At 45.6% G+C, this 27,773-nt stretch overlaps 1 protein-coding gene and 1 long non-coding RNA gene across 2 annotated transcripts in view; one reads left to right on the top strand and one right to left on the bottom strand.

Annotated features, from left to right (window-relative positions):
- LOC128349873 (uncharacterized) overlaps positions 1–11,021 on the bottom strand; it is a 39,896-nt gene extending 28,875 nt beyond the window's left edge. The window contains exon 1 of the mRNA XM_053307045.1: positions 10,843–11,021. Within this exon, the coding sequence (XP_053163020.1) occupies positions 10,843–10,853 (11 nt within the window). The 5' untranslated portion in view covers positions 10,854–11,021. The remainder of the gene's footprint in view (positions 1–10,842) is intronic.
- LOC128349875 (uncharacterized) lies at positions 1,438–27,773 on the top strand. Its single transcript, XR_008319053.1, has 4 exons — positions 1,438–1,559; positions 10,863–11,064; positions 14,490–14,556; positions 26,407–27,773. It is a non-coding gene; the product is annotated as an uncharacterized LOC128349875 (long non-coding RNA).

The raw sequence follows: 27,773 nt of genomic DNA, 5'->3' as shown, positions 1-27,773 counted from the left end.
AGCCCCGAATGCTAAGTCCTCTCCTCTCCCTAGATTGCCGTTGCTTTCAGGCTGCAATCTTAGGCATGCTTACATTGGACTAAGCCTCACAGGGTACACCATGGGACATATTTCTGAGTAAATATGCATAGGATGGCACTGTAAGGCAGTTTTTAGTTCCTGTGTTGCTGCAGGATATTTCTACCTGGGGGCCAGTAAAAGAGCCCCTGTGGGACAGATCTGGCCCCGGGCCTTATGCTGTGCAGACCTGCCTTGGAGAGTCATTGCCGGTCAGTACAGACCAGACCTTTGGTCCTCCAGATTTTGCTGATCTACAACTCCTATCGTCCCCAGCTACACTTATTTGTGGCTGGGGATCAGGGGCATAGCTATAATTGAACGAAAGGGTTCAAAGAACACGGACCCCCAGCTTCTGAGGGCCCTCCAGCTCCATCCCTCCCTATTCTCTTCATTGTCTCCCTCACTCTGGGGGGCCACCCGAGAGAGGGATGAACACGGGCCACCTCTCCCCTAGCTACGCCCCTGCTGGGGATGATGAGAGTTGTAGTTCCACAACATCTGGAGGTCCACAGGTTGGGAACCCCTGGTGTGGACAATACTGAGCTAGATGGACCAATGGTCTGACTCAGTATTAGATAGCTTCCTATGTTCCTAGAGGGGAAAAATAAATACATTAGTGTTTTCAAAGCTGGCTGGCAAGAAGCAGCTTTGGGAAGCTGCAAAGATGTGCAGTTGCTTTGGGGGGACTGAGGCTGCTTTAGGATTCTTCCAGGTGGCCATCAGCTGCGCAATGTGAGAAGCTTCCGTGTAAGTTCCAAACACAAGTTTGCTCACTTTCCACACACTCTAGCAGCAGGTTTCCATCTTCTTTTCCACACTCTGTTCAGACACTCACACAAATTTTGCAGGGCCATTTGTCTGGCAGCTCTTGCTTTTAAAGAAGAACCAACCATTTTGCACATTTACCAGAAAAGTCCAACTCAGTTCTTCTCAGAAAGCAAGAGCGAATATGCAGATGGTGCTGCAGAAATTGCACGAGGACGACTCGGCTCTGGCATCTGAACAAAATGTAAATTTATGCTGGAAAGGAAGATGGAAGCTTACATCAGTGTGTGGAGGATGAGTAACCTTGTGCTTAGAACTTGCGTTATTCTCACATCATATAGTTTATTGCTGTCTGGAAGGACCCCTTGTTTACCCACATTTTTGTAAGTGAAAAAGTGATGACAAAACATTACAAATCTCTGGCACACTCTTCTCACAAGGAAATCAACTGAACTGCTTTTGTCAGGAAGACAAAGCAGCTGAGCCCATCTCTCCAAGTCTCCTTGTGAGTCACTGACAGTGGAGGCTGGGAAGAAAAGCAGGAAACAGGAAGGGAAGGGCATTGGAGGGAATCATTCCCCCTCCCACTGCCTCAGTCTGAGGAGGGCAAATGTGCACCACCACCTCAAGACTGGTATGGTGCTGAGATCTGTTTCCTGCAGGAGAACATTCTGGAAGAATCTTCTACAGCCTAGGAGCAAGACACAGCAGCCAGCCTTAAGCAAGCACGGCTGGTAAGACCAGAGCTTAATTGACTCTAGCCAAATATCATAGACTTGCAATGCCTAGAGTACAGGGCCAGTGATGAGCCCTAAAGTCTGACATTCCCTTTGGGAACTGATATCTCCCTGGGAGGAGGCAAGTTTCTGAGGATACAAAAATCTCCCCCATTCACAATCATTTCACTGGTCAGAGAAGTAGGGAGCATGGAAGCACACACTAGGTCCAAGAATGGGATGAGATAAACTGGGAGTCCCAAATTCAATCCCAGGCATTCAGATACAGGTTGAGTATCCCTTAGCCGAACTGCTTGGGAACAGAAGTGTTCTGAATTTCAGATTTTCCCGGATTTTGGAATATGTGCATAATGGGCAATGGGATCCAACTCTAAACATGAAAGGTTACTGTATTTTATTTTTTTAAGGTTTTATTTAAAGTATAAAAACATTGAATTTACAATAACTACAGGCCTTTTTGACATTTTCGACATTACCCTGCACTGTACCTTTACCAAACAGAGCAGGCACCAACAGAACACCAAAACAGACACCAACAGAGCAGGCGCCAAACTGAGCAGGGACTGGAGTGGGGGTCTTTCCCTTTCCCCTCTAGCGCCAAAGCGAGAATATCAAACACATTAAAAGGCTTCACGATAAAAACAGAGCCGCAACTAGAGAGAATTACAGACAAAACCCCGGTCACTAACAGCATTCTGAAATAGGTAAGTTTTGACTGCATGTTTAAAAGCAGCAACATTGGGAAGCGGAGAGCGAGTGAGATGAGGCGATTCGTTTTTTGTTTTTGTTACGGTGCATGTCTGGATTTTGGAGCATTCTAGATTTTGGATGTCCGGATATGGGATACTCAACCTGTGAGAGCATCTTCAGCAGCAGGATGCTGAAAGATTTCTGGCGGAGACCCTAGGGAGCCACTCATAGTCAGGCTGTTAGAAGCACTGAGCTAGGGGCAGCTTCAAGTGTTATGTTCATGGTGAACATTATTTTCAAAATGCTGAGCTTTAGGTGGTTGTACTGACACACCTCATAATATGTAAGAACTGAATAGGGATGAGGTGATGGGTTCAGCTGGATAGTAATTTTTTGCTCTCTCCTTTTATTATTACCTCTTAAGGGTGAGCTAAAAACTAATTGCAGCGGGAGAGGCAGGATGCAATTTAAAACAATTACAGCGTGCCATATTTTAAACTGTCCTAACTTTCTGCCTAGATTGGAAAGCCCTTTGGCTTGGTCTCACTCCCCAAACAGCCCCTCTGGGAGGTGTGCTTTAGATTATGTCAACCATTAAGGGGGGAAATGAGATTCACGCTGTCTATCTTGGCAGAGTTATTTCCCTCTTTTTGCCTGCAGTAAGAAATAGGTTGTTATCATAAATCACCAACCTTACTTCTAGAGAGGAATTCATTTTGCTTGAATGAATTCAAGCAACGGCTGTGTTGTTAGCTTTTCTGGACGTTCTCTTTCCTCCTCCGCTCTCCTGGTAAGTCATAAGGAGAGGTCTTCTTTCTGGAGAGTTTGCCAAAAATTTTAGCATTCCTGAGAGGGTTTCTGTTGACCAGCCAGATGGTCTTGTGGTAGCAAGCATGGATGGTCCCCTTTGCTAGGCAGGATCCACTCTGGTTTGCATTTGAATTGGAGACATGTGAGCACTGTAAGATATTCCCCTCAGGAGATAGGCCCACTCTGGGAAGAGCATCTGCATGCTTGGCATCATCTAACTGATTGAATGAGCGATGGTCTAATTTCATATTACCCAATGTTAGCTCCCACCACTTAAACTGCCTTTAATAGAAACAGTACCCACATTTGGCTGAAAGTCCCAAGTGTTGAGTAATCAGCTGATGAATGCATGTGTGAGCCCACTTTTAGAAGGCTGGAGTTTGTTCACCTACCTTTTGGTTACAGGTGTATTACTGTATTTATTTATTTTATTTTATTTTTACATTCCACTTTTCTTCTGAGAAGCGCAGAGTGGTTAGGGGCTAATGTTATGAGTTGCTGCTGCCTGGACACCTTCCAGATTACACACTGTTCAGCAGTAAAATGCTTCACCTTGTCAGGATAGTTTTGAAAACTTAAATAACTTGCACCACCCTCCTACAATGGGAAAAGACAGCTTTTTTTCTGCAATGGACTTGCAACATTGTAGGACTAAAACACAAGGATAAAATCTGAAAGAAAGCATTGGAAATGTGAACGGCGCCTTGCTGACAGCGCGAAGGGAGGGGCAATGTTGAAACACAGGTATTACAGAAGCACACTTAAGGGAAATGTAGTGACACTGTTGTAGTGTGCAACCTGGAAAGCACCCTGGTGGCTTAAGGGACTAAAATGAAGAAGGAGAAGGACCACCAATGGTCCATCTAGCAGTGGTAGATACCCTTGCCCCAAATGATACCCTTGCCCAGGGCACCTAAAACCCTTGGACCACTGCCAGTGTTCCCTCTAACAGGGATTTCCAGATGTTGTTCACTACAACTCCCAGCATTCCCATCTGCAATGGCCTTTGTCTGGGGATTATTGGAGTTGTAATAAACAACATCTGGGAATCCCTGTTAGAGGGAACACTGGCAGTGGTCCAAGGGTTTTAGGTGCCCTGGGTAAGGGTATCATTTGGGGTCCCTTAAATGTATGAAAGAAAAGCATGCATTTTCCCCAGTTCAGCTTATACATGAAGCTGCAATGAAAGAATGGATAAATACATGCCATGTTGCACAATCTGGAGTTCATGAGGTCCTAACAGAATTATTAAACTGCTGAATTTCTGATGTTTTCCTGTCATCAAAATAATGGTGACATTGTTGTTGATGAGAACCTAATTCAGCCAGTTGTGTCTTATCAATCTCATGTTTTGGGCTATACGCACACTGAACAATTTCTTCAGGCAGCCCTGCATCTTGTTCTTGTGATTCAGAGGCTGTGCTTTCCTCCTTTTGTGTAGCAACAATAGCTGTAGTCAGTGCTCAGCATTGGGGGCTAGCTAATTAGGAGGAATCTTGGCACAAGTTTTCCTGAGGATCCTACATGGGATCCCACCCCTACAGTCTGAAGTGTTACAGTCCATTCTACCACCTTGGGACTCTTCCATCTCATTCCACTACTCGGGCAGAGCCAGACTCAAGGCTCCAGCCACATTCTGATGATGATGATGATGATGATGATGATGATTTATGTGATTTCTATACCGTCCTTCCAAAAATTCAGAACGGTTCAGAACGGTTTACACAGAGATGACAAGTCAACCCATATTTGGAAAGTTACCACAATCAAGTCTGCCAAATTCCTGCTCTGCTTTGTTTTGACCATAACAAGCCTACCAGATAGAACACTAGGAGCTCTGTGGCCCTGGCTGCTCCAGTCCTGGGTAGCCCAGCTCTTCTACCCAGGGCTTTACCAAGGTAAAACAACCTTTTCACACAATGCATAATGAACTTGTGGAATTCTCTGCCACAAGATGTAGTGACAGCCAACCACCTGGATGGCTTTAAAATGGGTTTGGATAACTTCACGGAGGAGTGGTCTATCAATGGCTACTAGTCGGAGGGCTATAGGCCACCTCCAGCCTCACGGGATGCCTCTGAGTACCAGTTGTAGGGGAGTATCAGCAGGAGAGAGGGCATGTCCTCAACTCCTGCCTGTAAGTTCCCAATGGCATTGGGTGGGCCACTGTGTGAACCAGGATGCTGGACTGGATGGGCCCTGGGCCTGATCCAGCAGGGCTGTTCTTATGTTCTTAAACCTATGGTTCATTCTGCCTTAGTAGGCGATTGTGTGCATGATCATCACCGGGTAGCTGGGCTCCCCAGGAGCAACTGCACTTAGCAGAGTGGCCACAATACTGAGAGCAGCCACTCTGCTGATTGCATGCTGCATTCTCAGTCCATGGAGGACCCAGCGCAAGCTTTCCCCCTCCCACTGGCCCTGTGCCGATCGCCACCCTGGCATGCATGTGGTGTGTGAACGGTGAGGTTCAGGGCTGTTTTTGATCGTCTGCGGGGAGGCAGGTAGGAGCCTATCTCCCTCGAGCCCTCCCCAGTGCAATGGTGAATGGTTGTCTGAACAACCTTACTGTTTAAGCCTGCCCACAGGTGACAAAGACAGAATGAAATGCACTGATCACTAGGAGTGATCATGCTTATCCATGGCTTGTGGGTAGAGGGCTTTAGCGTAAATACTATTCTTGGCAAGGAGTGCCCTTGGTGCCCCTGCCCGTAATGGATGGAACTTCATTTTTGTAGTTAGTACCCAAACCTGTAGAACATCATCATCATCATCAATTTTCTTTCAAATATTGATATACTACTTCTCAACAAGAAGTTATCAAAATGGTTTACACAGAACAATAAATGAGATGGCTCTCTTTCTTTTTCCAAAGGACTCACAATCTAAAAATTTGAAGAAAATGTTGCACACAAATTCAGACTAATCTACACATAAGTAGTCCCATTGAATTTAATAGCAAGTTAATTTCAATGGGATTACTCACAAGTAATTTTGTCTGAATGTTGGATATTGCTCCCCACCCCACCAACTCACTGCAGACAATACACTCAACAAATAGGGGACCACCATATTCAGCTTGGTGCCCCCTTTAAGTAGGCACCCTGGGCAACTAACCAACCCGTTGTGCCTGTGGGAAAGCATTTGAAAGGGATCAGGGTTATCTGAGACCATGGGATAGGATTCTTGAGTAGCAAAAGCCACTGAGATAAGAAAAGCTAGTTGCTTATCAATGGGACTCCAGTGTTGCTGGCTGAATGACAGCTGAACGCAGCCCTCTGTAAAACAACCAACAGCAGGCAATCGGCATTACAACTTCCATAATCCCCAGCTAGAGTGGCCAGTTGCCAGGGATTATAGGAGTTGTAGGCCAACATCTGCAGGAGGGCTGAAGTTGAGCAGCCCTGGCTAGAGAGACGACAATAGGCTTTTGCTATCCATGTTGTACTACTGTCCTGCATGGGTTATCTTAAGGGTTGTGAGTCCTCCAGAACTGACCTAGAGAATCTCTAGGAATCAGCATCAATCTCCAGGTGACTATTGAAAGCAATCCTGGATATTTTAATGGCTTTATTGTGAAAAATATTGGGGGGAAATCTCCAGGAATAGCTTCAGTCAGAGTTGGCAGCCCTAAGTAACTACAACAACAATATAATGACTTGCTGTAAATTACTAGCAATCACCTAGAGCATGGTTTCTTAACCTTGGGCCCCCAGATTGTTGGACTACAACTCCCATCATCCCCAGACATAGCCTTTGTGGCTGAGGATGATGGGAGTTGCAGTCCAACAACTTGTGGGGGCCCAAGGTTAAGAAACCCTGACCTAGAGCAGTGGGATACACGTCTTTTTGCCATGAATTACTTGGGACAGGTGGATAGGTAGCTCCTGGTGACCAGTGCTCCCTCTAGCAAGGATTCCCAGATGTTGTTGACTATAACTCCTATAATCCCCAAGTAAAAGCTATTGCAGTTGGGAATGCTGGGAGTTGTAGTCAATAGCATCTGGGAATCCATGTTAGAGGGGAAACTGCTGGTGACCCAATCAAGGCACACACTACTGGCCTTCATGGTAGGGTTGCCAAATCTTGGAATACAACATTCAGGTCCTAGAGCAAGCTAAAATGTGTGACTTGTTGTTGGGCTAAGGCTATGATTCCCAATTAGGGTGTGAGAGGTCATGTGGTCAGTTCCTGAAGAAGCCCTGTTGTTGAGGGTGGATGATGGGCTCCATCCTTAATGGGATGGACTGTAGCTCAGTGAAGAGCATCTGCAGAAGGTTTACATGCACAAGGTCCCAGGTTCAATCCTGGGCATCTTCAGGTGGAGTTGAGAAAGAAGCCTTTGAGAGCCACTGCCAGTCAGTGCAGAGTAGACAGTACTGTGCTAGGTGAACCAATGGACTTTCCACTTCCTTTCCAATGCCTTTTCCACTTGGGAAAAGGCAGCTTCCTGTATAACCTATGTGGGTGGGGTAGCCCAGGATTTCAGGGCAGGTCCAGGCATGAAGCCCAATGCAACTTGCTCAGCTTTACTAGTAAAGAAAAAAGCTTGGGGAAACTTGGCATTGTTCCTTTATTTTCTAGCAACTAACTTGAAAGCCAAGCTGGTCTTTTGCGGGCGCGGGGCAGTTTGGCTGGTTGGCAACCTCGTGAGAAGAGAGGGAGAGGGATTGGTTAGGGCAATCTGTGTGCCCCTCTCCTCTTAGAAGGTCTGCCTCATCCTGAAGCCTTTTGAATACTCTGAAGTTCTACATAACTGCTGCAGTTCTTTTCCTTTCTCCATTGCTTGTTGCTTAGTAGGGATGTGCGAATTGATTCGGGTACAAAATGATTTGTACTCAAGTCTACCGGTTTGGGGTGATTTGTGGACAAAACAAATCGCCCCTGTGCTAGCTGGACATATTCAGGTCCAAAACAAATCGCTCAGATTTCGTTCATGAAAGATTTATAGATTCAGGCCTCCATTTTGTGGCGATCTCTCTTGCTGTCTCCATTTTGTGTCAGGAATTGTTTTTGAAAATCCCACCCTCCCAAGCTTCTGATTGGTGACTTACAGTGTGCAGCGATTGGCTGGCAATCCCCCCCCCCCGGGTTCCAGATTGGCTCGTTTCCATACAAATCTTGTGTTACAAGGGGTGACTGAACCCACATTGGCTAGGGGAAGGGTCATAGGTGAAATTATGGTAGGGCAGCCAGGGCACGTACCCTAGGCACCACTGGGGGGCACCAGTGCCATGCTGCCCCCCACCCCCACCCCAATTCACAGATTGGTTTTTAAAAATTTTTTTAACCTGTAGCCCCTTCGGGGGGCTTTCTAAAGGCCATGGGTCTAAAAAGGTTTCCCCTTCCCCGCTGGCCTCTTGGATCACTGCCGCAGCCCACCCCGGGCTGATTTTCAGGCCTGTTCGGGCCTACAAAGTTCAGTGCAGTAGCCATTTTGGAGGTGGCTGCACCTGCTCAAAAGGCCTCTGGGAGGCTGGCAAGGCAAAGGACCTCACAGGGATGATTTGAGCATGTGCAGCAGCCTTTTTTTTAAAAGGCTGCTGAAAACAAAAATGGCTTCTGCACATGCTCAAATGGCCTCTGTAAGACCCAAGTCTAGATTTTTCCCTGATCTAGGGAGTCAGAAGAATTTCTGACATTGTTGGCAAGAAGTTGTTGGCAAGGGACCAAAGCATTTTAAAAACAGATATAAATGGCACAAAAGTAAGTGGACAAAACATCCCTTAAAAAGATAATGTTGGTTTAATACCTTGTAAGCTGGCAAAACTGAAGGGTGGTGGGGAGAGGCAAGGAATAAAATGGAAATATTCACTCGCATGCTGTTTAATTCTCTATTCAGAGCTCTATCTTTATCTTCATATTTGTCAAGCCATCTGATTATAAGGTTTGTGGGATTTCAAACATGGAAAGTGCTTGCCTTTAGCTTGTGTGGTGCTTAAAAAAAAACACGGTTGTAGGAATTCATACCCAGAAATGTTGCATTTGCAATGTATTGCCATCCCTGTGTTGTGCAGTCTTACCATACTGAGAAATGGCTTGTCTTTTGAAATAAGTGGTTAACATGCTGCAAATTATTTTCTTCAATTTAGCTGAGTTGTACTCGAGTTTTTATTGCCTGTACATCCCAAGTAGATTTGCTCAAGTTTCCTTGCTTTCTAAAAAAGTTGTATTTTAGAATGTCTTTTTTTAAAAAAACCAATGCAACTCCCTTTTTACTTTGAACACAATTGTTGCTGCTGGATAATTTCAGATTGTTTGGGGTCCCTAGGATTTCCCATGGCAACCATCTCCCTTTAAACCAAAAGCTGTTTGGACAGAAAATACCCTTCCCTGAATTTCATGGAGGCAGCAACCTGTCATGAGGTGTGCTGAGGTGGCAGAGCATTTGCTAAAGAGAGCTTTCACTGCTTAGCTCTATGGAGGCATGCCCAGCACATGGATGTGCTGTGTTTCTTTGGGAAGGCAACTGGCACATATGTGCCACATGTCTGGCTGTATGTGTGTGTGCATGTGTGTGTTGCTTACAACCCGTTTCTCCTGAAAGTGTCTGAACTTGTATTTTTGAGCTGATATTATGGTAAAGTTATCTGAAAGATGGGTGTCAGATGTTTGGACAGGGGTGCAATTTCAGTGCTTGTCCTAGGCGCTATTTTCCCAAGATACGCCTCTGGGAAGGGTCAAAGAAGGGACAAGGGTGGGGGGAGTTCGAAGGAGGGTTTTTCAAATGTACTTAAGGAGTCAGCCAGCCACCATTCTGCCTTTCTGCCTCGTGGGAGAAGAGAGAGAGAGAGTGTGTGTGCCAGAGGAGTTTTGCTTTGCTTTGCTTTGCCTTGCCTGCCTGCTGCCTGGAGTGGATACTCTGCTTTTTGTTCCTGCTTTCCTGATTGAGGAAAAGAGAAGATAGTTTTTTTCCACCCTTCTTCCTGATGCTGAGAGAATCACTCCCTGTGCCTGCTGTCTGTGCAAATTGATTTGGGTACAAAATGATTTGTACCCGAACCTACCTGTTTTGGGAGATTTGTAGACAAAACAAATCGCCCCCATGCAAGCTGGCCAGATTCAAACCTTAAACAAATTGGGGGTGATTTGATTCGGGTACAAATAGAATAAATCGATTCATGCACATCCCTATTGCTTAGCACTTCTATCGACTTCTAATGGCAGGACCCAAAGATAACTTGGAAAGGCTTTCAACAATAGCAAGTTTTTCACATATGAGGCATTACTACGCACAACCCAGCAGGATGTCTCTTGTGTTTCATTAGCAGCCTGGACTATTATGGCAGAACTGTTTGGAAGCAATTTCATGAATAAATGTCCACAGCCACTGTGCAGGCACAAGAATTATTGTCCTCACACTGTGGCATTCATTTTCCTGCTATGTGGAAAATGCCTCTTCCTGGCAATTCAGACACAATTAACATAATTAGCCATATCACATACAATTAGCCCTTGCTGGTGGATGTATATAACAGAAATGCCAGGCTAATCGTCAATAACTTAATGATTGTCCATTTAATATCACATTCAAGCAGCTGTTAGTACCTGCTTTTCATAAATAATCCATTTCTTTGAAGATGCTATTTGTCTTCAGTAATGAATACATGACATATTTCTCCTCTGCTTTCATGGCTCACGAGCTGGCATCAACCATTCAATTGCTGCTAACGGTGTGCTTAGCAAGATACTCAATCCTGTAACCCTATCTTGGTTTTTCAAAGTGTGTCAAGTCAATAGTGCAAAGACTAAAGTTACTTTCCCACTTTCGTTCTCCTACCTTTCGGACATGGCGTGCAGCGGCGTGAAGTTTTCAAGGCTTCCATGAAGCTATTTGCCTTCTGCAAGAGCATTTCCTTCCATCTTTCCGCCTCCTGCGTTTGCAAGCCAACATCCCTTTGAAAACACAGAACCCCCTTTGGGGTCCTGGCTGGAACGCTATGGATTCGGTGTCACCAGGGAGACAGCCTGTTCAGCCTGCAGTGCCCGTTAACTTGAGGAGGTATGGTTACCAATCTCTCTTAAGTGCCTCTAAGGATTTCCTGTGTGGCTCTAGCCAATGGCAAAGGAGGATAGCTTTTTTCTCAGGCGTTTTCTGGAGCCTGCCAATATGCTTCGCGAGACACATGATTAATCATCTGGATAAATCCACCATGTCCTCCGTTAAACCTGGTCCTAGACATACAGCACACAAAGGTGATCAAATCTTGAGGTGGTAGAGTGGCCTTTACCAGATGGAGGGTGGGTGTGCTTGTTTTTAAAAAAATGTTTCGCACATAAAATATCCCCTGCAAAAAGCAAAACAAAATCTTAGAATTGGGGGATAAAGGGTCTTCTGGCCCAGCCCATTCCCTTTGGTGCTAGTTTGCTACTTACTGGGGGGTGGGTAATGGTTAATATAGGGGATAATGTAAAAATGCGATCCCTAAACTGTTTTTTAAAGTGGTATATTCCATTATCCCTTTGGGACTCTGCAACCTCATTCTGTTGCATGTGTGTAGAGTAGATCAGGTCGGATCTCCAACTTCTAGCATTAAAAAAAAACATTATTTCTTTTTACTAAATATTTATGATTAATTTAACAATCATGGTCAGCACAGCAGCCAGTTTTGTCAAAAGGCGAGCTTGAGACTGGATTTGAGCATGGTGAGTCACAATTCAAATATTCCCATTGTGGAGGATGTACCTTGAGGGCAAACCTCAGTGGCATAGCTGGTGGTCCCTCCATTTCCCTTTGGGGTCAGTATCCTTCAGGCAACTGGATTTGGCTCACCCACTGAGCCCTAGTTCAGTTCTGCTTCTGATGTTATATACTGACCCTCTATCCATGCATGTTATGGCTGATTCACATGTTATTTTGGATCCACATGTTCAGTGGCAGATCTGGCTACTTCACACATGCTTTGACCACCTCCCAAGCAGTGTTCCCTGTAACAGGGATTCCTAGATTTTGTTGACTACAACTCTCATCATCCCCAACTGCAATGACCTTTGGTTGGGGATGATGGGAGTTGTAGTCAATAACACCTGGGGATCTCTGTTACAGGGAACACTGCTCCCAAGTTTGACCATTGCAATGTGCTCTAGGTAGATCTGCCTTTGAAGAGTGTTTGGAAGCTCCAATTGTTGCCAAATGCTTGTTCTTGCTAGCAAAATGCCTGTTTGTTGTCAGGGGTTTCATCAGTGCAGCACACTCAAGTTTTATTCAATTTTCATAGGCTCTCGGTTAATTTCCAAGGCTCAGTGACTACTGGTCGGTGAGTCAAATCCTGAAGGTTTCCGACTCCAAAGGGAAATGGGGGGGACCACCAGCTATGCCAGTGAGGTTTGCCCTCAAGATACAGCCTCCACAATGGGGATATTTGAATTTTGACTCACCATACTCAAATCTGGTCATTACCTTTAAAGCCCCAGTTTAAAGTTTGGGTGCAAAAGGACTGCTTGCTTCTGCATGATTCTGCCTGCCCGCTGAGATTTTTGAGGTGGTTTTGCTCTGTGTCCTGACATCATCTGCCCGGTCCATGAGACAGGATCTTCTTTGTAGTGACACTGAGGCTTTGGAACTCTTTCCCTTGGGAGGTCCAGCTGACATCTTCTCTCTTCACAAATTTTAGGTGGATTGTGAAGACTGTTCCACTTCCCTGCTCCCATTTGTTTTTATAGTTTCTGTTGTTTAATTAATGCCCTGTTTTGAGATATTTTATTTTATTGTATTATGTTGTTTAAACTGTGCACTGAGGAGCAGAAAAGTGAAATAAAAACAAATAATAATAATGATGATGATGATAATCACCCAAGATAAGATCCAACTTGGTGTTGTGGCTAAAATTTGGGATTTGGATAGGGGAACCTAAAGTTAAAATTCCTGCTCAGTTATGAAACTTCTAGGTGGAAGAGAGTATGTGATATACATGGCAACATGCACAAAATATGGGCAGTACTAGGTGCGCTAGTGTGCGCTCGCAGAAGTGCAAACATTGTGCAGAGTTGCACAGCAGTATGCCCATTGGAAAGAATGGCTGTTCAGTCACACAACTGCATTTGTGGAATTTTTGTGCTTGCAGAAGAGAGCGCACTTGCACAACTGTATGGATGTTACGTTACAACACACACGTAACATTGCACAGTATGTCAGACACTATCACTGAGCCTGACCTGCCTTGCAGGGTTCTTGTGTGCCTAAAATGCTGCACTGAGGTCTTTGGAGGAAGTATAGAATATAAGAGTGAGTGGGCCTCATGTGACAAAAATCCCCATGTAATGATAACATAGATTTTTCATATGAGGATAGCCGTTTTTTTCTCCCACTTTTCCTCTGATATGGGAAACTGCAACTCTCACCTTGTGAGGGAGCACTCAAAACTTTTTTCTAGCTTGGGCTGGTGGGCCAGTTATGACTCTTCCTATAGATGGCAGCTGTGGCCCCAGGCATTGACGTCATTATTTTATTATTATTATTTTTACATTTATATCCTGCTCAGAGCCCAGAGCGGTGTACTACATACTTGAGTTTCTCTTTCACAACAACCCTGTGAAGTAGGTTAGGCTGAGAGAGAAGTGATTGGCCCAGAGTCACCCAGCTAGTTTTATGGCTGAATGGGGATTTGAACTTGGGTCTCCCCGGTCCTAGTCCAGCACTCTAACCACTATACCATGCTGGCACTATCCTTGAACTATAATAAGGTTGTTCTCATGACCAGAGATTCCTGGGTAGGAAAGGGTTAACCCAGGAATCTCTGGTCGCCTGGGGCATCGGAAGGCCTCCTAACCCAGAGGGTCTGAGCCTAGGTAGCCCAGATCTACTATCTAGGCTAAAAGTGAGGTAGGAGGAAAATGGAACCTGTCCTACCTCTTGCTTGGGTCGTCTGCGTGCTGCCGCCACTTTTAGACTACTCCAAGTGGCTGGCGGCCATGTTTACCATAAAGTTCTGAGACTTGTGAGGCCAGGGAGAGGAGCACTGTTGCTATACTGAGGGCTGCCTCTCTGCTGCTCACATGGTGCATTGTGGGATACTAGAGACCCAGCTTGGTTCCCCCCACCCCAGTCTTGACTATGGAGATCGCTCATTCCATTTGTGTGGGTGCATGAGTGGCAGCGCCATGAACAGGCCCTAGTCATCTGGGAGCAGGAAGGTCGGATCCTGCCTGCCCTCTAGCTCTTCCACCCACCCCTTTTGGTTGTGTGCATAAGCCCAGTATTAGACTACTGTAACATAGTCAACATGGTGTGGCCTCGAAAAGTGCTCAGAAGTTGGTTCTAAAATGCAACGGCCAGACTTCAACTGGTGTTTGCTGCACAGAACATACAGCTCCGATTTTATTCCATCTGCATTGGCTACCAGTTGGTTTCTAGGCCCAATTTCAAGTCTCTGCATTAATCTTTAAAGCCCTAAACGTTCTCGAGTGAAGGTTTGCCTTTTTCTACAGGTGCCTGCTATGTGCTCAGGTCAACATCTGAAGCTCAGCTCCATGTTCTCCTGCCTTCAGAAGTGAGGTGGGTTGAATCTTGATTAATTTTCAGCAGGAGATCTGTGAAGATGACTTGTAAAAGGCTAGCAGCAGAAATGTCCTGTTTGCATTGGGATGCATTATTCACTGAAAGTTGCTGTGAGCAGTGTGGCGCTCTTACCCCTGGACTTCAGGGCCAAAGTCCAGGGCCTCCATACCCCCTGGGGACCCCCAAATCGTTTTGAGTCTGTCCTGGGTAGTGTGGTTGCTGCTGGCCCACACTGTGCCGGGCAGCTGAGTGTGATTTTGACCTGTGCCGAGTGCTTTATATTTTTTTATTTATTCAACTTATATACCACCCAAACTTTCATCTCTGGGCAGTTAACAGTGACATTAAAACAATTAAAACAAATATAAAAGGTTAAAATAGTTTAACAATTTAAAAACAGCATAAAATTAAAACCCACAAATTTAAAAAGCTGAAAAAGCTTGAGTGAAGAGATGGGTCTTCAAATGTTTTTTAAAAAATAGTTAGAGATGGGGAGTGGAGAAAGAAATATTGGGATGGGAATATGTTAAGTTGTGTGTTGAAATGTTTCTGCTAATGCAGATTTGGATATATGTACCTCTTTTATATTCTTACATTCTTGTGAGTTCAGTTGCTGTTTGTGCCCTCAAGAACCCATGTGTTGAAAATACTGCATTTGTCATGGTGTGTGTGTGTGTGTGTGTAAAGGGGATGATGCTTAACTTGTGGTGGGCGGGCCTCCAGCAGGATGGGGGGCTCCAAAATTTAGGTCCAGGCTCCAAAACTACCTCTGGCTGGGAATCTTTGAGGAAAAGATTGTTTCTCCACAAACAAATACTGCTTAACTTTCCAATAATATATTTTAAGTTTCCAGAGTGCTTCATATACATTATCTCTGGAGCCTTTATAATAATTGAACAAAAATTTAGAGTATGGGGATCAGTGTTTCCCGTTACAGGGATTCCCAGATGTTGTTGACTACAAATCCCATCATCCCCAGCTGCAGTGGCCTTTGGCGATTATGGGAGTCGTACTCAGCAACATCTGGGAATCTCTGTTACAGGGAACACTGATGGGGGAGTATTCTTGTAAAAACAACAAAGGGGTTAGACAAGTATATGGAGGATTGAACTGGCAATGACTGCCAGCCATGAATATTTTTCTCTTGCCCTTGCTCCAAAGAGCTCAGGGTAGCACACCATGCTCTTATTGTCACAACAACCCTGTGGTGGTGGGGGGGGTAGGTTAAGCTGAAAGAGAAGGATTGGCCCAAGGTCACTCTGTACCCTTTATGGCTCAGCAGGGGGTCTCCCCTGCTCTGCGTTCAACACGCCAGTCACCATGCCACCATGTTTTTCCTTTGAAAAGAAGCAGAAGTCTATTGGGGCTAGAAGAATGCAGGCCTAGAGTGTCTCTGTGTAGACACTCAAGGCCAGCATTCTATGGGCCTTGCTACACTTCTTTTCAGCGGTGATGGCAAAGAGGAGAGGCAACAGTGGGCAGGCAGGTCGGGGCAGGCAGATGGGGTGGCAATCCCCAGAGAGCTCTCTGCTGCCTCTGGGCCCAGTTCAGGTCATGTTCCAGCCCCGCTGTTGGCAGCCCTCCGGAGCGGTGCTCTCTGAGATATGCAGGTTCCAGGCATAACAACACTGGCTGACATATTGCACAACATTATGTGTGCCTTGCGTCATCACGTTTACACAGTGGCACAAGAGTGCTCTTGCACAACATGCAGGAATTGAGCAAATGCACAATTGCTAGCTGCTGGGAACAATGGCTGGCAATTGCATGGCTGCATTGCAAGGTGCACTTAACATTGTGCAATGTGTCACCTTTACCTCTGCCGATGCAGAGTGGAATCCACTGAACATCTGGAGCTGTTGAGAGGACATTTAGCTGAAGGAGATAGAGCTGTTTGTGCAAGACCACAGATAGGGCTGCAGTCAAAGAGTGCGTTTGACCTTTGCTGAAGCTGCTGAGTGTAATCAGACCTTTTTAGGTGTGAGAGCTCTCCTGATTCTGGTTTGGGACCTGTGCTCAGCCCCTCAGTCTGTAGTGCTGCATCTGTGGAAAATTAGCAGCAAGTCTCCAGTGGATTTTCCTTCAAAGGTAGCGTATTGTAATCTTCGCACTCTTATCCCCAAGTGGTAGACAAGGAATGAAACAATGCCCTTCTATTATAAAGGAGTCGTTTACATTGGGGAGGAGAGCCATTCTTATGGTGGCGAGCATGAATCCTTCTCTTTGCTAAACAGCATCTTCCTTGGTTTCAGTTTGGATGGGTGACTATGTGTGAGCGGTCTAAGATATTCCACGAAGGGGATCGGGCCATAGCTCAGCGGAAGGGCATCTGCATGCTTGCATGCAGATGGTCCCAGGTTCACTCCTTGGCATCTCCAAGCAGGACTGGAAGATTCAGGCCTGAAACTTTACAGAGCCACTGCCAGTCAGTGTAGACAATGCTGAGCTAGATGGACCAAGGGTCTGGCTTGGTATAAGACAGGAAGCTCCTATGTTCCCTGTGTTCCTACAGGTATTGGCTGGTTGGGCTGTCGAGTCGGTGTCGACTCCTGGCGACAGAGGCGTATCTAGGGAAAATAGTGCCTAGGGCAAGCACTGAAATTGCGCCCCCTGTCCAAACATCTGACACCCATCTGATTCACTGTACATAGTGCCATACTGAATATGTGTACATTGACTTATATTATATTAATTTTTTAATTTTTTTTAAAAAAATTAATTAAAAAAAATACCTGTAGCCCCTTCAGGGGGACGGTCTGCAAAGGTTTCCCCTCCCCTCTCTGGCCTCTAGGGCCTCGCAGGGACCATTTCAGCATGTGCGGTGGCCATTAAAAAAAAATTTTTTTTTAAATGGCCACTGAAAACAAAATGGCAACTGTGCATGCTCAAATGGCCTCTGTGAGGCCTGGCATGGCCTAGGGCCTCATAGAGGCCATTTGAGCATGCACGGTGGCCATTTTGTTTTCAGCAGCCATTTAATTTTTTTTTTTTTTTTTAGAAAAATGGCGCCCCCTTCAAGTGGCGCCCGGGGCATGTGCCCTGCCTGCCCTGCCCCTAGAAACGCCCCTGCCTGGCAACCACAGAGCCATGTTGTTTTCTTGGTAGAATACAGGAGGGGTTTACCATTGCCATTTCCCATGCAGTATGAGATGATGTCTTTCAGCACCTTCCTATATCTCTGCTGCGATATATTCTGGGAAAACACATCAGCAGGGATTCGAACCAATGGCATCCTACTCTCTAGGCAGGTTATTTCCTCGCTGTGTCATTAGGTGGCTTTCCTACAGGTATAGGACATATATTTGTTGTAAATAATATTGCACAATTATACAACTTAGTTCAAGTTCTTCAAAGTCACTTTGGAACAAGATGGAAAGTTCCAGCACTGAATCAAAGGGGGAAATGCCTCTGTGCATCTGAGCAATGCTCTTATCGGCAGATGCACTAAATATATCTGAGTTCATTGCTACGTGCATTTAATGTGCTCTCTTTGGGATTGGGTTTGCTCTGTAGCCTAGGCTCTTCCATTTGTTTGTGTCCATCATTGCTGGAAGGCCCTGGGGGTGTGGAGGAGCTGCAGTCAGCGTCTTTGAAAGGCGAAGTTAGATGCCAGTCATCTCCCCTTGGGCTACAACAGCGGAAGTCGGTGGAATATTTGAGTGTGCTATTTTCCTGGTGGAAATATGGGCTGATGCTGAGGCAGCAACATTTGTTCTGGCCCTCCGTTTATTGCCATATTTCTCACTCCAGCAATTCTTAAAGAGACAGTATTCTCACATCACATGTACCTGGCATCTGCCTGTCAAGGCTAAGAATAAAATAAAATTTCTGCGCCAAGTGAATCAAATTCTGCACAAGGAAAACTGGTTCTGTGATCTACATAAAATAGACCAATATATATTTGTCTAATTTGCATAGTTCTGCTTTTTGGTTGCTATTAGAGTAATTTAGTCTGCTTTTATTAGCTATAGGAAGAGGCAAGGAGCTAGATGCTCTGCCCTTGAGCTCTGTGGATTTTATTCAGCAACTCCTTTGACTTCTGAGGTTGTGTAGTATTGTAAGAACAAACAGAAGCCGAATTGTTCCTGCATCACCACTCTGTAGTTGAGCACAGCTCCCCTCCATCTTTGTTGCTCACATGTAAAGGTAAAGTGTGCCTTTGAGTCGGTGTTGACTCCTGGCAACCACAGAAACCTGAGGTTGTCTTTTGGTAGAATTCAGGAGGGGTTTACCATTGTCATCTCCTGCGCAGTATGAGATGATGCCTTTCAGTATCTTCCTATATCGCTGCTGCCCAATATAGGTGTTTCCCATTGTCTGGGGAACATACCAGCGGGGATTCGACCCAGCAACCTCTGGCTTGCTAATCAAGTCATTTCCCCACTGCGCTTGCCTCTAAATTCAACACTGACATCCAATTTCTCTTCATGTCTTCCCTGGAGCATTTCCAGACTGGGCTTTTAGCTCGGAATGAAGTTTGTGTGTTCTCACATTGGCTGGATTCGTGCAGAAGTCCATGCGAGCTATTGGGGAGCACTTGACACACGATTTGGGTTTTTCATTGTATGTTAGAGCCTAGCCTGATTTATGTCTGGGGTGAAAAAGATCCACTTTTTGCATCTGGTTTTTTTGGGGGGAGGGATTCAAATTTGCTGTAAAGCCTCTCAGTAAATCCATGGTAAAGCCTCCAGTCTGGTAACTCCTGGTGAGTCAGATGGGCTGTCAGTATTGTTATGGATTGATTCATTTTTGAAATATTATATCTTGCTTTTTAATATATAGTGTTCCCATGGCAGTTAGGAACAGAGGAAGCTGCCTTATACTGAGTCAGATGCTTGGTCTATCTAGCTTTATTTAAAGGGTATTTTGTTTTGAGCTCGAAACGGCCCATTTCGAGTTAAAATGTTTTGACGCTGAAATGTTTTGCACATCCCTAGTATGTGAGCCATTGTTTAATATCACCAGTGAGTGCTCCCACTGTGCTGAAGTTTCACTTTGTGTGCCACCACAATGCTGAAGTGTTCAGCCATTTCTTTCTTTCTTTCAAAAATGAAACACACCATGGTTATTCCTGCCCTCCACCCCAAACATCACCATTTCAGGAACCTGGAAGAAATTTTTAAGGGAATTATAACATGAAATCAGTGCTTGAATTATAAAGGGGGGTCCAGCTCCCCTTAGCTGCTGTTTTCAGAAGGCTTTAGGGCCATAATTTGGCTAAAACTAGGAGTCTGGGTAGGGCTTATGAATTTCACTAGGGGCCACAGAACATAGGAAGCTGCCATATACTGAGTCAGACCACTGGTCCATCTAGCTCAGTATTGTCTACACAGACTGGCAGTGGCTTCTCCAAGGTTGCAGGCAGGACTGTCTCTCAGCCCTATGTGGGAGATGTCAGGAAGGGAACTTGGAACCTTCTTCTCTTCCCTGAGCAGCCCCATCCCCTAAGGGGAATATCTTACAGTGCTTACATGCAGTTTTCCATTCAAATGCAAACTAGGGCAGACCCTGCTTAGCAAAGGAGACAATTCATGCTTGCTACCACATTTGGCTCTCCTCCCATAGACCAGCTCTCCTCCCATGTTAACATTTGGAATATCATTATTCAGTGGCTGGGTGGTTGTTTTATAGTTTGTTACCACAACCACATTATTCCGGATGGGTTCCTGGGGTGCTGTGTGGAATAACAGCTAACATTTGGAATATAATTAAAACTATAATTAATTATTTTAGTTTAATAGTGTAGACATTGTAACCTGCTCGAGGCACCTTTTTGTTGAAAAGAGGTGTAAAAGTTTTACATGTTTTAAATTAAGAGAATCAAACCATTAAAATTACTATAAAACAACAAAAAACAGATATAAAAGCAGTGAAAAAAATAACAGATTGAAAGGCACTGGAAAATGAGCTGCCTTCATATGGAAGAAAAAGCAGAGGCGGCACATGCTTGAGCTGTCCTGAAGTCACTTTGTATTAGCTATGTTATGATTTGGGCATTTTCTTTCTGCCGCATGTCCTGTACAAGCAGGAGGTGTTGCCAGGCTGGTGCTGGAAGGAATTTAAGAGTCGTGCTACCAGGGGAGCCTCTCTGTAAAGCATTCCATAAAGGAGGCATAACTTTTCAAAGCACTTTACAAGTGATTCTGGGCAAGCATTTGTTTGGGGCCCTTTTATCCCCTACCCCTGCTATCCAAGGGTTTTTGGTTTTTTTTTAAATTGTTAAACCGTTTCTGAGAAAGGGGAAAGTGGCTTCATGACGCCACAAACACTAGCCAATCAGAGCTGGAAATGGGAAGAACTTGTTTTCCCTGACTTTGGCCTGACAAAGAAGTCTGTCCAGCCCCAACATGGTAAATATAGCTCCTTCTTCCTCCAAGGAGCTCAAGGCAGTGTACATTGTTCTCCATTGCAACAACTTTGGATGGTAGGTTAGACTGAGAGGGTAGCCTGGCCCATGGCTGCTCAATCAGCTTCATGGTTGAGTGAGGATCTGAACCCAGGTTTCTCCTGACCCAGCCATTCTCGCAAACAATGTATGTAGTCTTCAGGACTACCCACACAACCCTATGAGACTGTGAGATGGTGCCTGTACCATGGTCACCCAGTGGGCTGATGGTGTGTGTGTGTGTGTGTGTGTGTGTGTGTGTGCAGTTCTTAGTTCCACAGTCTGCCCATTCCATCACATTGGCTCTCATAGAATAACTTTTCTGTCCAATAAAATAGTGGAGAGAGTGGACAAAGGGACTCTCCTGAGGCTCTGCATCAATTGCACTGGGAATCCCCCAAACCAGAGTAGCCTCTCAGCAGGACCTGATGGACTAACTGCTGGACATTCCTTAAAACAATGGTTTGTAAAAAGTAATCTTCCTTAGGGCACAGTGACATCTGGTGGTCTGTGCCTCTTCAGATTATGAGCATTGATTAAAGGTAAAGTTGTGTCGTCAAGTTGGTGTTGACTCCTGGCGACCAAAGAGCCATGTGGTTGTCTTTGGTAGAATACAGGAGGGGGTTACTATTGTCATCTCCCATGCAGTATGAGATGATGCCTTTCAGCATCTTCCTATATCGCTGCTGCCCGATATAGGTGTTTCCCATAGTCCGGGGAACATACCAGCGGGGATTCGAACTGGCAACCTCTGGCTTTCTAATCAAGTCATTTTCCCCTCTGCACCATCCCCCTTAATTTCATCAGCCTAGTTGAAGGTGTGGGGGTGATTCTGCATTGCAGTACTACAGTCTACTGCCTCTGAGGAGGGAAAGGAGTGGAACACTCAAAACTGCTGGAGAGGTATAACGCGATATCGCAGTCATAAGAACATAAGAACAGCCCTGCTGGATCAGGCCCAAGGCCCATCTAGTCCAGGATCCTCTTTCGCACAGTGGCCCACCAGAAGCTGCTGGAAGCCACAGACAGGAGTTGAGGGCATGCCCTCTCTCCTACTGTTACTCCCCCGCAACTGGTACCCAGAGGCACCCCACTCCCGAGGCTGGAGGTAGCCTCCGACTAGTAGCTAGTCCCCTGCAACTGGTACTCAGAGGCATCCTGCCCTTGAGGCTGGAGGTGGCCCACAGCCCTCTGACTAGTAGCCACTGATAGACCTCTCCTCCATGAAGTCATTCAAACCCCTCTTAAAGCCATCCAGGTTGTTGGCTGTCACCACATCCTGTGGCAGAGAGTTCCACAAGTGGATCATGCGTTGTGTGAAAAAGTACTTCCGTTTGTTGGTCCTAGACCTCCTGGCAATCAATTTCATGGAGTGACCCCTGTTTCTAGTGTTGTGTGAGAGGGAAAAGAATCTCTCTCTCTCCACTTTCTCCACACCATGCATGATTTTATAGACCTCTATCATGTCTCCCCGCAGTTGTCTGTTTTCTAAACTAAAAAGCCCCAGGTATTGTAGTCTTGCCTCATAAGAAAGGTGCTCTAGGCCCCTGATCATCTTGGTTGCCCTCTTCTGTACCATCTCCAGTTCAACAATGTCCTTTTTAAGATGTGGTGACTAGAATTGTACGCAGTACTCCAAGTGTGGTCGCACCATAGTTTTGTATAAGGGCATTATAATATTAGCAGTTTTATTTTCAATCCCCTTTCTAATGATCCCTAGCATGGAATTTGCCTTTTTCACAGCTGCCGCACATTGAGTCGACACTTTCAACGAGCTGTCCACCACAACCCCAAGATCCCTCTCCTGGTCCGTCACCGACAGCTCGGATCCCATCATCATATTCTTGAAGTTGGGGTTCTTCGTCCCAATGTGCATCACTTTACACTTGCTAACATTGAACCACATTTGCCATTTTGTCACCCACTCCCCCAGTCTGGAGAGATCCTTTTGGAGCTGCTCACAATCCGTTTGAGATTTCACTAATCGGAAGAGTTTGGTATCATCTGCAAATTTGGCCACATCGCTGCTTACCCCTGCCGCTGAAGTGCCTCCGGGTTGTGTGGAGGAGGTATTCCTTGGATAACCATGCATGTTTCTGACTGTACAGACTCTTTGTAAATGCAGGCACTGTGACAAATGTAGAGGCAAAATTGATTTAATTAAACTTGTAACTTGGCTCTGAGCAAGGACTGAGAGTGAGATTGTAAGGATAAAGGAACTGCTTTCTGTTGAGTCAGACCAGTGACCCATCTGTTCTAGGGAATAGGCCCATCTAGTCCAGAGATTCCTAACTCACGGGGTTAAGGCTCTCCAGGTGTTGCTGGACTGCAAAGCACAAGCTGTCACTTCTCCACTGGGGGGAAGACTGGAAGGATAACATGTACAACTTTATTAAGAATGATTTTGTTCTCTGTCTTTAGTCCATCTGAGGCTAGGATTGTTCAGGCCCCTGAGGAGATTGTGAAGTTTCACCAGTCATGCAGCCCTTTGCTGGAAAGCTGAAATGGTTTTATTCAGCTCGCTCAGGTGGCCAGTCTCACCCTGAAGCCTTCTGGGCTTGCCTCTTGAAGAAGTAGGACACAGCAGATGCAGCAGGAGATTTGGGTGATATAGCAACACTGGCTGACCTAGTGCGCAGCGGTGAAGAGTCACTGTGCACAGCGCTGGGGCTGCTGTGAACTTGCAAGTCAGCTGTGACTCTTCAGGGAATGACTGGCTGTGCAATCAGCACTACAGTAGTTATGCCCATTGTCACAAATGGGAGTGATTGTGGTAGTACTCATTGCACAACTCTTTGCAGAGTTCTCTGCAGAGTTGGGACTGCCTTGTGAGTACGCAGCAGTCCCTGCGTAATGCACAGCAGAATCACACTGCTGCACATCATGTCAGCTACTGCAGTTAGATAAGGCTGTGCCTTCGTGGGCAGGAAGAAGTGGAAATTCTTGTCCATGGTTTGCTTGCTTGTTCATTGCATGAAGCCCTGCTGAGACACAGCCAACAGTGTAGGGAAGCTGGCGGTGGCCTGTGTGCGGTGGCAACCGCGGCCCTCTGGCCCTGCCCCCTGCGTCTGATGGCAGATGCAGGGGCCCAGCTAGCCACGCCCCACATCTGACCTCAGACACAGGAAACATGGTCTCTCTCCAGGGCGTAACTATAATAGGGCAAGGGGAGACAGTGTCTGGGGGCCCACTGCCTTGCCCCCCCCCCGAGGCAAGTCACATGACTGACTCCACCAGCCGCGCACCTGCCCGGGCTTCCTTCAGTTGTATTCATCCTCTGAAATTGATGTGAGTGTTAAGACCTGGAGCTACCAGACCAGCATGTCTTTCTCTAGTACCATTAAATGACTTGCATCTCCACAATTTACAAAACCTTTAAAAAATTAATTCAGGATGATGTTCTATTGTGGCACATAGGAGAGCTATGCCCCTGTCTCCCTCCCAAACGGGGCCACACGGCCCCAATTGGAAAGGAGAATGGCCCACTCTGCATTGGGCACCGTGGGCTGGAGCAACTCAATCTGCCTCAAAGGCAGGGAGAGCTGTTCCAGTTGCACTGCCTATGCAGCACAGGCTGATCTCTCTCCTAAACGAGGCTGCATTGGCAGCGAGACCAGGAGCGGTTCTCCCTGCCTTTAAGGCAGGGAGAGTCACTCCAGTGGCAGCGCAGCCTGATTTCAGCTCCAAAATAATTTGGGACCGAAATAATGCCCCCCACATCTGACATCAGATGCAGGGTGTGTGTCTGGGGCTGTGCTTGTGGCCCTGGTTCTTGGCGGCCCGGGTTCTTTGAACCTGTTTGCCCAATGGTGGCTACGCCCCTGGACACAGCTGAGTGTGACGTTGACCCAAATGGCTGTTTGGCCAGCCAAATCTAACCTGTTTTTGTTTTCTAGAATAATACTAAGAACACAGTGGCTGATTTACTGAGCAAGAGTATGACAACCTAGTAACAACAACAACAAAGGATATTTATATACCGCTTTTCAACATAAGTTCCCAAAGCGGCTTACAAAGAGAAATAAAAATAAATAAAGATGGATCCCTGTCCCTGTAGGGTTCATAATCTAAAAAGAAATGTAAAACAGCCACCAGCAACAGCCACTGAAGGGATGCTGTGCTGGGGCTGGATAGGGTCAGTTGCTCTCCCCCTGCTCAATAAGGAGAATCACCACTTTTAAAAGGTGCCTCTTTGCTCAGTTAGCAGGGGCTAACATTAGAACATTGGAATTATAATGTTGTTCCAATAAGATACCATGGGCTTACACCTGTGTAAAACAATTTGCACAAATGCAACTTTACTAGACTGATGTATGTCAGTCAGTGACTTGTACAGTATTTATTTATTTATTTATTCTTTCTTTCTTTCTTTCTTTCTTTATTTATTTATTTATTTAATAAATGTGTATACTGGCCACTACTGAAATCTCTTCATGGTTTACAGCACAGAGCATTGTTTGAAGCAGGTGCAACTAAAATTTGACCCCAAATGGTGACTAATAGGCTATTAGACTGTAGAAGTGAACATCATTACTGACTCTTTTGACATATCAGTGGATCGCAGTGGCTCTCTTTGGATTTGCTTCCTCACTGACAAATAGCACCTATGGAGGCACAATTTTTTGTTGGCCCTGTAGCGTGGTGGGGAGCAGTTCAACGCCTCCTACCCACATGCTCCAGCCCGAATCTGACCCCTGAGCTGCTGCTTCACCACCACTACCCCTCCTCAAACACAACACAGAATGCAGGGTCAAGCTATGGCTGACAGGATGTGCAGTGGTGCTGTTGTGCACCGTACAGAGTTGTAAAGTGACTCTCATATTCTGCAGCATGAGTAGTTGTGTGAGCAGCATTTCCACAGTTGTGTGAGCAGCATTTCCACGGTTCTCCCCATTTGCCACAATGGGAAGAACTGCGGTAGTACTGCTTGAAATCCCTTGTTCCCTGCCACTGCTTTCCGAGTCCAAAACAGCTCTGATGCAATGTGCGGCAGTGGCGCTATGCCACTGCACATCGTGGCAGCCAGTGTCCCCAGGGTTGAATTAGCTGGATCATACCTTCTCTTGGAGACTCAAGGTGGATGACAACCCACGCCTCTACCTCCAGCCTTGCTATCAACACACATATTTATGTCTTTTACAATGGCCGTTATGGATTCCTTATTTGATCTTGCTATCAGTATTCTAACAAAGGCATAAGGTACATTGATTCTGTTTCTGCAAAGGCTTGATATGACTCAGCAAGTCTGTCTCTGTGATAAATGTTGGCACAGGAGAGAAAAAAGCATCTGGAAAAATATGAGCATAACATGTTTGAACTAAACGATCACTTACTCATTGCTGTCATTTTATGAGTTTTGGTCTTGCAAGCATTTATTTTATCCATCAAGATAGACATTTATTTTCTTGAGTCAATGAGAATCTTGCCCTGTTTGTCAACCCTGTTTTTATTGCCTTTTGCAGCTGCTAATGTTCATTTTCAAATCAGGATCCGAAGAATTCTTCCTGCTTCAGAGCTTTCCCAATGACTGTTTGTACTGGGGGATTTACTGTGAAGAACTGCCAGAATACAAGCACTGCTATAATCGCAGCCATCTAAATGCTTTGATGTGGGATACAGATTACTGAGAAGCCCATGAACAGAAGTGAGCTATGCCTAGAGGGAGCTCCTACAGGACTCCCCATTCACATCAATGGAGAGGGCTCCATGCATTTCTTTACCTATGCTAAGCTCCCCTCCCCTTTGTCATAAAAAGGGAGACCTTTGCATGCAGGAGCTCCCTGTGTGTGTGTTAGAATTAATAGAGCAGGGCGATTGTAGAAATGTGAGATTAATGCAATATTTGACATGATAATACTCTTCAAAAGGCTGTCAAACAGAAGCGAGAAAAGATTTGTTCTCTGTTGCCCCAGGGGGCAGACTTAGATCTAATGGGATCTAATCTGTTCCAGGAGGGCAGATTTCAGTTGAACATTAGGGGGAAAACTTCTTAACAGGAAGAATGGCTTGACAATCGAACCAGTTAGCCTGGGAAGCTCTCCCTCACTGGAAGTTTTCAAGCCCAGGCTGGACAACCATCTGTTGGGGAAAGGGGTGACTCTAGGAAGCAAAGGGGTGGCAGAGGACGGGATTACTGGAATGAGGATTTTGCTACACATTACATACTTATAGAGATAAAGACATTAAATGTTGTTAGTTTATTTGCCTAATTAATGAAGATCGCTCGACGTTTTCAAATTTATTCAGAAAATGAGCCAAATGCCTCTTAGAGAATAGTGAGTTTTTTGTTTGTTTTGGATTAAGACCATGTGGCTCTGGTGGGGAAAGAGGTCAGTACCAGGCCAACTCAAATCTGCAGGGGAGATGACCCTGCACACATGGTCTCACCCACTTCCTGGCCAGGGAGGAAGTTAAGGGCTTGGCTTGGCTTCTGGGAGGCTGGAGGAGTCTCCTACTGGCTGCACTGGCTTCTGCTGCTTGTTCTGGAGTAGAGAATGAGGCTTCCTTAAACAATGGGGACTTTTAAAAACAATTAATTCGAGCTATAAACTGTAATAAACTTTGACTGTATTGTCTGGCACTTTGCTGTAAGGTTCCAGTCTGGTGGATGGGGGAGTGAGAAATATTTTTGGGGAGAACCTGCTGCTACCCCTTGGAGTCAGTCCTGGTTGATGATGTTCTAACTTTTACTTCCTGAATCAAGTAGGGGCTTGGACTAAATCGCCTGCAAGACCCCTCCAGCTCTGTGATTCTGTGATCTGAGTCTATAGTTGTTGTCAGCCTCTGTTTGTGGTACATTACAATATAACCATATCAGTTTTACATTCAA

The sequence above is a fragment of the Hemicordylus capensis genome, chromosome 3 (genome assembly GCF_027244095.1).
Source record: "Hemicordylus capensis ecotype Gifberg chromosome 3, rHemCap1.1.pri, whole genome shotgun sequence".
In the NCBI taxonomy this organism is placed as follows: Eukaryota; Metazoa; Chordata; class Lepidosauria; order Squamata; family Cordylidae; genus Hemicordylus; species Hemicordylus capensis.
The sequence above is the reverse complement of the archived record's forward strand: the minus strand, read 5'-3'. Positions and strand labels throughout refer to the sequence as shown.